Raw genomic sequence first — 11,816 nt, 5'->3', positions numbered from 1 at the left:
TGGTCCTACAGCGTGGGCAGAAATACTCTCCACGCTTTTGAAAGATGCTACCTCTGATGAGGACAGCTACTTAGTATGGGATCAGGGGGTATAAGGAAGAAAATAAAGCACCAGACACAACAATGAACACCAACAGACTTTCGGGGTGGGGTGGGCAGGGGATGCGATCAGTTGGGAGTTAGGAACTGCTCTGGCACTGGGTGAGGGTGGGGGGTAAAGGGAGTGCCCTAGAATGCTAGCTTCAACTTGAAATGGCTCAAGTTAGGAGAGGAAGAGTAATTAGTTGCAGAGAAGCTTCAATTCTGCACCCACCGCCCCCATCCCATCCTGTCTCACTACCCTGTCTGTCTCTTTCTGGATAGTTCTTTGTCCCTGAAATGTACCAACAATCATAATTTCTTTCAGTGGAAGTCCAAAAGCATGACAAGCCTGTGACAGTCATCATGATTCCTAGAGAGTAGGATGAAGAATGAAGTTGGGCCGAACCGGTTTGGCTCAGTGGATAGAGCATCGGCCTGCGGACTCAAGGGTCCCCAGGTTCAATTCCGGTCGGAGGCATGTACCTTGGTTGCAGGCACATCCCCAGGAGGCGGCTGATCGATCTCTCTCATCGATGTTTCTAGCTCTCTGTCCCTCTCCCTTCCTCTCTGTAAAAAATCAATAAAATATATTAAAAAAAAAAGAAAAAAAAAGAATGAAGTTGGTTTTCTGACTCCAGAGTGAGCCGCTGAGGCCTTGAGGACCCAAACTGATTTTAGCACCTATGACATACACAGTGAGAAACTGGGTACATACAGTGCAGAAGGGAGTGGAGTGGCTTTAGTCATCTGCTGTCATTCCTTTCACTGGGTCCTTTTGTCTCATCTGAAACAGAAAAAGCAACAAACATTGAAGCCTCTTGCTGCTGATGGAACTCCACCACAGATACATCCTGCCAATAGATAGAGTCAATCAGAAGTATAGAGTTCTGCATACATACAGCCAAAGCTAATGCGTGTTATCTAGTATTTCTTTGTTCCAAATGCTATTCTGTAGCATTTGTACATACACAAGCTCTGAAGAATCTGGACTTTTAAGCTACAGCCCTCCTCAGAGTTACGTTTTATTCACTAAAACTTTAATACCGTCACATATTGCAGGGATTCTACCCCAGTAGCGGTAGTTCTCCACTGGGAAACATCCTCAAAATATATTTCCTGCCACATTTCAAACCCATGTTTTGTGTTCACACCCCCCCCCCCGCCCCCCCGGTATGTCCATGTGGAACATGGGCATGGTAAAAAAAAATTCTCCTGGTCCTCCCCAATGTAGGTAAGAGTGTCCTCAAACATGATAAAAACTAGAGGCCGATGCACGAAATTCATGTAAGGGGCTCAGCCCTCGCAGCCACGGCTTCGTCTGGAAGGTTGTTCAGCTGTCCAGTCTAATTAGCATATTATGCTTTTATTATTATAGATAATTGCCTGGGTTACTTGTAGATTCTTGGGTCCCAGACCTGATAAATCAGAACCTAAAGGAGATGGACCATAAGTGAGTCATAAAATCAGTCAATGTGACAAGCCTCACTTCTCATAGCCCACAGCAAAGATCCTCTGCTCCGAACAGGAATGTCTATTTTCAGACACACCTTTGAGTAGGCTCTTAGCTATACCTAGAAAGCCTGTTTTCTGTAGATTCTGCTCAAAACTCACTTTCCTGAATAATATCTTTAAATTATTATTGTTCCTGTAACTTTAGTTGTCCAAATTAACAACTGTTACTATATTACTTCCTAAGGGTTCAACGAATTCAAGAATTTCCAACATGACAGATCTGTGAAGGATAAGGGCACTGTCATATTTTTAAAAAGACAAAAACTTACCCCCTGTGGGATAGATAGGAATTGGGGGTATTTTGTATGAACAAAATATGTACGTAGATATAGAAATAAATATAAATGTAAAAGTTCCCTAGCTCTGTCCTATGAGAAGGCCTGGGAGCACCAACACCCCAATAGTAATGAGCAGACCTAGCAGCCTCACACCTCCGTCCACTAAAAGGAACTAGGGCTTCTGGGAGATACGGCTGATTCTAGGGTTGAGTCATGGAAAGAACAAGACCAGCCTGGGACACCCTGTTGTGCTTCAGGTGAACAAAGGTAAGTAGCCTCACCAGTCACTAGACAGAAGGATAGAATACAATGAAAACAACCCGAATCTTTGCCATTCTGGCCTAAAAGACATAAACTGGGTCTAATCGTGCAGAATCACTGGACAAAGCCAAATTGAGAGACATTCACAAAATGACTCCAGGGGTGGGCAAACTTTCTGACTCGAGGGCCACAATGGGTTCTTAAACTGGACCGGAGGGCCGGAACAAAAGCATGGATGGAGTGTTTGTGTGAACTAATATAAATTCAAAATAAACATCATTACATAAAAGGGTACGGTCTTTTTTTTTTTTAGTTTTATTCATTTCAAACGGGCGGGATCCGCGGGCCGTAGTTTGCCCACGCTGGACTAGCCTATAACCTTAAAAAATGTTAAGGTCACAGACGCCCAGGAAAAACGGAGGAATATTACTAGGCTGAAGGAGACTAGAAGGCTGCAGTGTGTGGTCCTGGGTTGTATCCTTTGCCTTAAAGCAGGGGTGGCCCTTTTTCTGCCAAGGGCCATTTGGATATTTATAACATCATTCGCAGGCCATACAAAATTATCAACTTAAAAATTAGCCTGGCCTGGCTGCTGTGGCTCAGTGGTTGAGCATGAACCAAGAGGTCACCGGTTTGATTCCCAGTCAGGGCACATGCCCGGGTTGCAGGCTCAATCCTCAGTGGGGTGCATGCAGGAGGCAGCCAATTGATGTTTCTCTTAGCCATGTTTCTATTTCTCCAGCCGTCTCCCTTCCTCTCTCTCTAAAATAAAATCAATAAAAACATTTAAAAAAAAAATGAGCCTGCTATAGTTGGTGAAACATCTAACTCATCCTTAATACCTTGGCAGGGCCAGACCACATGATTTCACAGGCCTAATATGGCCAGATGTTCCCCACCCCTGCTTTAAAGGAATGGAGTCTCTGGATAAAGGAGTATTGTATTCTTGCCATTTTCTAGAAGTCTGAAATTATTTAAAAGGTTTTAAAAAGACAAAAATGTTGCCTGGCCAGCATGCTCAGTGGTTAAGTGTTGACCTATGAACCAGGAGGTCACGGTTTGATTCTGGTCAGGGCACATGCCCAGGTTGTGAGCTCAATCCCCAGTGTGGGGCGTGCAGGAGGCAGCCGATCAATAATACCCTCTTTTCATTGATGTTTCTATCTTTCCTTCTCCCTTCCTCTCTGAAATCTACTAATAAAAGAGAAACATGGTAATTGGCGTACGACCGCTACCCTTCCCATTGGCTAATCAGCGAGATATGCAAATTAACTGTCAGCCAAGATGGCGCAGGCAGCCAGGCAGCTGAGAACAGGAGGCTTGGTTGCCCCAGCGATGGAGGAAGCCAAGGTTCCCCATCTGCAGCTGCGGGGCTCTGAGCTCCTGAAGCAACAACTCCAAAAGATACAATGTTTCAATTATAGAAGCTAAAAGATGGCGGTTAATTTGCATACTCAGGCTCCAAGCAGAGCAACGCCAAACAGCCCTGAAGGGCAGGGCAGAGAGGCCTCAGGGACCCGGTTATCAGCGGAGCCGAGAGTCCTCCCGGCCCTGGTATCAACGGAGCCGCGAGGCCTCCTGGCCCGGGATCAGCGGAGCCGCAAGGCCTCCCGGCCTGGGATCAGCGGAGCCATGAGGCCTCCTGGCCGGAATCAGCAGAACCTCGAGGCCTCAGGACCCCCGGAACAGCGGAGCAGCGAGGCCTCCCAGCACAGGGATCAGTGTGACAGGGGGCAGCGACCAAACCCCTGATCGCCCTGCGGGCTCTGGGTGTGACAGGGTGCGGAGCCCCAACCCCCTGATGGGCCCTGCTCTATGCGTGACATGGGGGAGTTCCCCAACCCCCTGATGGGCCCTGCTCTGTGTGTGACAGGGGGGAGCTCCCCAACCCCCTGATGGGCCCTGCTCTGTGCATGACATGGGGGAGTTCCCCAACCCCCTGATGGGCCCTGCTCTGTGCGTGACATGGGGGAGTTCCCCAACCCCCTGATGGGCCCTGCTCTGTGTGTGACGGGGGGGGCTTCCCAACCCCCTGATGGGCCCTGCTCTGTGTGTGACAGGGTACGGAGCCCCAACCCCCGATGGGCCCTGCTCTGTGCGTGACAGGGGGTGGCGCCGCAACCTCCCTATCGACCCTGCCTTGAGTGTGACAGGGGGCGGTGCCCCAACCCCCCATCAGCCCTACCCTGAGTGTGACTGAGGGTGGCATCGCAACCTCCCGATCCGCCCTGCTCTGTGCATGACAGGGGGTGGTGCCCCAACTCCCCAATCGGCCCTGCTCTGAGCCCGACCAGGGGCTGCACCTAGGGATTGGGCCTGCCCTCTGCCACCCGGGAGCAGGCCTAAGCCAGCAGGTCGTTATCTCCTGATGGGTCCCAGACTGCGAGAGGGCACAGGCCAGGCTGAGGGACCTCCTCTCTCCACCCCAAGTGCACAAACTTTTGTGCACCAGGCCTCTAGTCAATAATAAAAAAACAAACACATGCTTATTAAATGTCAGCTCATTAAAGATCACATACATTTTCAATAATTAGAGAAGTAATTTAATATCATGGGAGCAAAGTTCCTTGGGCCTCACCTAGATCCCTGTATACCCTGAGAGTTCAATGCTAATGCAAAGCCAGGTCCTGTTTTCCTACTGCTTGAAATAAGATGCAACTTCCCATCAGGGAACCTGATAATTTCCCCTACTCTCAGAGACAAGGTGCCCCACCAGGGTGCCACGGAAATAAAAATGCATTATTTTATTCTTACTAGAGGCCTGGTGCATGACATTCATGCACTGGGGTGGGGGTGGGGTGGTGTTCCTCAGCCCAGTCTGAGCCCTCTCGCAGTCTGGGGCTCTTGCAGTCCAGGACCCCTCGCACCTTACCACCCGCCTGCAGCAGAGGTGGGAGAGGCTCCGCCACTGCCACTGTGCTCACCAGCTGTGAGCCCAGCTTCTGGCTGAGTGGTGCTCCACCTGTGGGAACACAATGACCACCAGGGGGCAGCTCCTGCATTGAGCATCTGCTCCCTGGTGGTCGTGCATCATCATAGTGACCGGTCATAATGGTCACTTAGGCTTTTATATATATATAGATACCTTAAGAATGCTTATTTTGTGTTTCCTGGGGCCTAAGTGACATGAGAGATTTTATCTGAAGTTTGTAGTATTCCTTGGATCAAGCCACTATATTACACACACACACACACACACACACACACACACACAAGAAACATGAAAATAGAAACTTCTACTTGGGTTTTTTCCTCCTCTACAGTGGTTTCCTCTAGGAATGAGGCCAGGGGTTGGAGGAAAGGTACTTTAATTTATCTATTTTATTTATTTATATGGACTTGTATTTTTAAATATTTTCTAGATCTTTTGAAAATTGCTTTTAACATTATGAAACACTCCTCTGACCTAAAAAATGGTAAAAGTTTTGTGATGTTGCACTATAGTTTTGCAAGATACTGCCATTGGAAGAAACAGAATTCTCTTATTTCTTATAATTGGCATGTGAATATTACACTTATCTCAAAACAAAAAGTTGTTAAAAAACAAAGCTAGTTTAAAAAACACACACACACACACATCAGTTTAAGACACTAAAAAGTAACCATGAGCCAATTAGCATTCCCTACGGAACACAGATATGAGGCACATGTGGAATTGTTTTTAGAACCTGTTTAGAAAGCCTCTCTATAAATAGGTTCATCCCTTTGGGAAAGCAAGTTGGCAATAAATAGCAATAGTCTTATAATTCCATTTGTAGGAATTTATTCTGAGGAAATAATCCTAATTACCAAACAAAACAAAACAATAAACTGCACAAAAGCCCTGACCGGTTTGGCTCAGTGGATAGTGGTGGTCCCTCAGTCAAAAAGCCATTGGATGAAGCAAGGGCCCTCTGAACTAAGATTCAGGTGATGTGAAAGGGACAGGCACATTCACATGCAAGCACATGAATTGGGAGATAGACTACAGGGAGGCTCAGAGGGGGACCAGAAGGACCAAGTCCAGAAGGGAAAGATTATGGAGGAATTAGAAGACTCATGGAGCTGACGGGGACTTAGAGAGGAAGGCCCACAGGGAAGGCTGGGGGGAAAATTGTGGCAGAATCTGATTTTCTTTTAGTAATTAAAAAAAATTACTTATTGATTTTAGAAAGAGAAGAAGGGACACAGAGAGAAAAACATCGATTTGTTGTTCCACTTATTTATGCATTCATTGGTTGATTTAAAAAAATATTGATTTCAGAGAGGAAGGGAGAGGGAGAGAGAGATAGAAACATCCATGATAAGAGAGAATCATCAATCGGCTGCCTCCTGCATGCACCCTACTGGGGATCAAGACCCGCAACTGAGGCATGTGCCCTTGACTGGAATTGAACCCGGGACCCTTCAGTCCTCAGGCCGATGCTCTATCCACTGAGCCAAACCAGCTAGGGCCATTGGTTAATTCTTATATGTGCTCTGACCCAGATCGAACCCGCACCTTGGTGTATCAAGACGATGCTCTAACCAACTGAGCTATATGGCCAGGGCCCTCTTTTTATATCCTCACCCAAGGGTATGTTTTCATTGATATTAGAGATGGAGAAAGGGAGAGGGAGAGAGAGAGAGAGAGAAACTGATGTGAGAGAGAAATATCAGTCAGTTGCCTCCCATAGTGTCCTGAGGATTGAACCTACAACCTGGGTACATACCCTAACCAGGAATTGAACCTGTGACCATTTGGTGCACGGGACGATGCTCTAACCAACTGAGCTACACTGGCCAGGGCCCTCAGCAGAACCTTAATCACGTGCACAGAATCTTTAGTGTTTTTCAGTAAATGTTCTAGATAGTCAAGTAAATAGGGAAACAAATTTTCTTAAAAACTTTAAAATGAGTTCTCCTCTCCCAGTTCATTATCTACAGAATTAATGGCCAAAGGCCCAGGAGGCAGTTGGTTCAGTGAACTAGAGGGTACCCTTCACTTCTTTGAGCCTCAGTTTCTCTATCTATAAAATAAATAGTACCTATGGCACAGGTTGCCAACAAAATTTGATGACATAATACATGCAAAACTCTGCCGAACCAGTTTGGCTCAGTGGATAGAGAGTCGGCCTGCGGACTCAGGGGTCCCGGGTTCGATTCCGGTCAAGGGCATGTACCCTGGTTGCGGGCACATCCCCAGTGGGGGGCGTGCAGGAGGCAGCTGATCGATCTCTCTCATCGATGTTTCTAACTCTCTATCCCTCTCCCTTCTTCTCTGTAAAAAAATCAATAAAAATATTAAAAAAAAAATACATGCAAAACTCTTACTACACATGAAGCCACACAGTAAGACTTCAATAAATGCCAGTTCCTAGTAATAACAAAAATGCTTTTGTTACCACTATGTTTAGGAGATAGGGAGTTCCCCACACAAGAGGTGATCAAGCATAAGCTGGTGGGAGGCTGTGGAGAAGACTTGAGCACTAGACATATAATTGACTAAATCCATGGTCGGCAAACCACGGCTCGCAAGCCACATGCGGCTCTTTGGCCCCTTCAGTGTGGCTCTTCCACAAAATACCACATGTGAGCGTGCACGTACAGTGCGATTAAAACTTCGTGGCCCATGCACAGAAGTTGGTATTTTGTGGAAGAGCCACACTGAAGAGGCCAAAGAGCCGCATGTGGCTTGAGAGCTGCGGTTTGCCAGCCGCAGTTTGCCGACCACTGGACTAAATCACCTTTAAGGTGCCTCCTCCCACTTTCATGATTATGAGTCTCTTAAGAGAGCAAGAGGAGGGGAGAGGGAGAAAAAAGGGAGAGAGGCAGGGTATACGGAGGGAGGTAAAGAGGGAGAGAGAAAGATCACTTTCCTACAGGGTCACATTTCCTGACATGTTTCTTTTTAGGGCAAAGGACTAATCTATTGATCCCTCGTTTCTCAAATTGAGCCTCATCCAAGAATGATGGGTACGACAGAGACTAAAGTTAAAGCAGTGGTGACTGTGGCGTTATAGTGACCCCTCATAACTCACCAAAATATCTACCCACACTAGACTACTATGCATTGATTTAAAGAATAAGTTATAAAAATAAATAAAGAAAAGAAAGAGAAAAAGATGAACAGTTATAGCCTGACTGGTGTGGGTCAGTTACTTAAGTGTAGTCCCAAACTCCGTAAGGTCAACAGTTCCATTCCCGGTCAGAACATGTGCCCAGGTTGTGGGTTTGATCCCCAGTTGAGGTTTGTATAGGAGGCAGCCGATTAATGTTTCTCTCTCACATTGATGTCTCTCTCTCCTTCCCTCTCCCTCTCTCTCTTAAATCAATGAAAACATATCCTCAGGTGAGGATTAAAAAAAAATTATAATTCCTGCCAAAGCCGGTTTGGCTCAGTGGATAGAGTGTCGGCCTGCGGACTGAAGGGTCTCGGGTTCGATTCCGGTTGAGGGCATGTACCTGGGTTGCGGGCACATCCCCAGTGGGAGATGTGCAGGAGGCAGCTGATCAATGTTTTTCTCTCATCGATGTTTCTAGCTCTCTGTCTCCCCCTTTCCCTTCCTCTCTGAAATCAGTCTATAATAATAAAAGCATAATATGCTAATTAGACCAGATGTCCTTCCAAACAACCTTCTGGATGACCTTCGGGATGAAGCTGGGGCTGCGTGGGAAGCCTGGGTCCCGGGTGCCAGCAGCCAGGGGAAAGAAGGTCTACACTTGCATGAATTTCGTGCACTGGGCCTCTAGAAAAATATATTTTAAAAACCCCACAAAACATAGTGCCCTGGCTGGTTTTCTTAATGATTAATGCAATGAAGGATCACAGGTTTGATTCCCAGTTAAGCACACATTACCTGGGTTGCAGGTTCTTGCAAGTTCGATCCCCATCCCCAGTCCGGGCACATACAGGAGGCAACCAATCAATGTCTCTATCTCAAATTGGTGTTTCTTTCACTCTCTCTAAAAATCACTGGAAAAAATATCCTTGGAGCCGTGGCTCAGTTGGTTGGAGCATTATTCCATACACCAAAAGGTGAAGGGTTTGATCCCTGGTCAGGATTCACGCGGGAGGCAGCTGATTGATATTTTGATATTTTCTCTCCACTTCTTTCTTTCCTCCCTCCCTCCCTCCCTCCCTCCCTCCCTCTGTCTCTCTCTCTCAAGTCAATTAAAAAATGTTTTTAAATTATAAAAGAGCCCTGGCCTGTGTAGCTCAGTTGGTTGGGTCTCATCCTATGCACTAAAAGGTTGCTGGCTCAATTCCCAGTCAGGGCACATGCCCAGGTTTCGGGCTTGGTCCCCAGTGAGGGGCATGCAAGAGGCAGTCAATCAATGATTCTCTCTCACTGTTTCTGTCTCTCTCTCCCTTTCCCCCCCTCTATAAAATCAATACATATTTTTGCCGAAACCGGTTTGGCTCAGTGGATAGAGCGTCGGCCTGCGGACTGGAGGGTTCCAGGTTCGATTCCGGTCAAGGGCACAAGGGCATGTACCTGGGTTGCAGGCACATCCCCAGTGGGAGATGTGCAGGAGGCGGCTGATCAATGTTTCTCTCTCATCGATGTTTCTAGCTCTCTATCTCTCTCCCTTCCTCTCTGTAAAAAATCAATAAAATATATTTAAAAAAAAATCAATACATATTTTTAAAAAATAAATAAAAAAAGGTATTGTACAGTTGCTAACAGGGTCAAAATATGTTACACTGTAACATGGATTTGGCTTTGCTTTCTCTTCCTCTGCAAACTATTTTTAAAATTCCAATTCCAAACAGGGGTTCCTGCATTTGTAGTCATCCTGGAGGAGAGGGGTCATCTAAGCTTTTGGCACAGTTCTCCAGAGAATGAAGAAACATGCAAAGAAAAGGGGCGGGAGTTAAAAAAGAACTCCCTAATGATGAAGGCTCTCAAAGTTCAGATCTGAGGGAGGCAGATCCAGTAGATCCTCTGGCAAGTTCTCCAGGTCCAAGAATTCAAATTCTACCCACAGCAAAAGGCTGCCTGCAAGCACTTCCATGAACCTGTGTACTTTAGGTTGCCATTTGTTAGACAGTGGGTGACTGAAGCTCCAGACCAAAGCCCCGAAGGCTCTGTGATCCATTTAGCAACTTTTTCTTTTCTTTTTGTCAGGATTAGGGTGACAAAAAAACTCAGGCCTCTCTTATATAGTCAGAATGGCCAGAGCCCTGGATGTTAAATTCTACCACTCCTGAAGATCCTTAGCCAAAGAATCAGAAATTGTGTCCAAAATCCTACCACTTCCTGCCAAATGTAGCTGCATGAATAACCAAAACATCTGCCTTCAAGAGGAACTAACTCAGCATACCACTTAACCAGTGATCAGTCCAGGAAGTGGCATCCTGGAGTTAAGAACAACTCCCCTGGGGGATCCAGAGGAAGGACGGGCTCCTGCCATGCAGTATGGGGCACCACAGCACCCAGGCCTGGGTCTCACCCAAGACCCTGCTGGAGAGCCAGACAGACCATGCAAAGCAATGTCTGCCAGACACCCAGGCTCTGTGCCAACACACCCAAGGCAAAAAGGGAGAAATGGATGGCAGATCTTATGAAAAAGAGCTTTCTTTCTTATTTTTAGCTCCAAGCAAGAAGGAGGGGCCCAAATAGCATTTAGAGGGAGGAGAAGAGGCAGAATGATTAAGAGCTCTGGCTCTAACGCTGACCTTATCACCAGCAGCCTGTGTGACCCTGGGCACATGTGTTGAATTCTCAGAGCCTCCAGCTTCTTATCTGAGGGTGGGGATCATAGTGGTGCCTACTCATGGGTGTTGTGAGGTTCACAGGAGATGGTGTACATAAAAGCCTCAGAACAGTGCCTTACTCAGTGAGTATGTAATGTTATTTATGACGATCTCCTCAGAGTGAGCCTTGCAGGCAGCATCTCCAAACGTTAGATCTTCAGGCTCCCATGGAGCAGACTCCAGACTCAAAACCACCTAATAGAGCAATTAATTCTGTGTGTGCTGCTGTGTCCTCTGTGGGTCGTGTGTGTGGTATTCACAATCAGCCTGCCTCCTCCCAGGGTCACCTCCATCTGGAGCCCAGCACGATTCCCCCACTGGCTCTAAGGAACCACTGCAGCAATTGTATTACTCACTTGGCATTCAGCACGTCCTGCCATATTTGTTCTCTGGATATGCCAAGACCTCAACTAGAGTGCAAATTCAAGAGCACAGGCTGTTTTCCTTATAGTTCCCAGACTGTCTGGCATTAGGCCTTACCCACAGCAGACACTGACACGTTCCTAGAACCACAAACAGTGCCCTCAGTGAACTGTTCCAGCACGACAGTCCCCTTCACATGTTTATCTAGTCGAGAGCCCAGAGTCTCCTGTGGACACTCACTTACCTCATCCAGCTGTCTCTTCGTCTCCTCTTCCATCCTTCGAATGTCGTCCATGGTCAGGTCAACCCACTTATCGAGCCAACAGAACAGCTGCCTGTGGAAGTTTGTAAACAGACGCTTCTCTTGCTATAAAAAGGAGGGAACTCAGTTAGAACCCAAGAGGTGAAGGCCACTGTTGTAGCTCTCCTCCCCATAATCCCCGAACCAATAGCCACACTTTATTTTTCAGTTTTTTTTAACCATTCTTTTAAAAAAATGTTTTTATTGATTTATAGAGAGAGGGGAAGGGAGCAGAATGAGAGAAAAACATCGACTGGCTGCCTCCTGCATACCCCCTACTGGGGATCGAGCCCACAATCCAG

General features: G+C 46.8%; 1 protein-coding gene across 1 annotated transcript in view; it reads right to left on the bottom strand.

Annotated features, from left to right (window-relative positions):
* PITPNA (phosphatidylinositol transfer protein alpha) overlaps positions 1 to 11,816 on the bottom strand; it is a 40,461-nt gene that overhangs the window by 3,446 nt on the left and 25,199 nt on the right. Inside the window, exons 10-11 of the mRNA XM_081109378.1 lie at positions 11,458 to 11,580; positions 796 to 864 (exon numbers count right to left, since the gene is read on the bottom strand). Coding sequence (XP_080965504.1) covers positions 820 to 864; positions 11,458 to 11,580 — 168 coding nt within the window. The 3' untranslated portion in view covers positions 796 to 819. The remainder of the gene's footprint in view (positions 1 to 795; positions 865 to 11,457; positions 11,581 to 11,816) is intronic.

Source organism: Myotis nattereri (genome assembly GCF_964212035.1).
Source record: "Myotis nattereri genome assembly, chromosome: 16".
In the NCBI taxonomy this organism is placed as follows: Eukaryota; Metazoa; Chordata; class Mammalia; order Chiroptera; family Vespertilionidae; genus Myotis; species Myotis nattereri.
The sequence above is the reverse complement of the archived record's forward strand: the minus strand, read 5'-3'. Positions and strand labels throughout refer to the sequence as shown.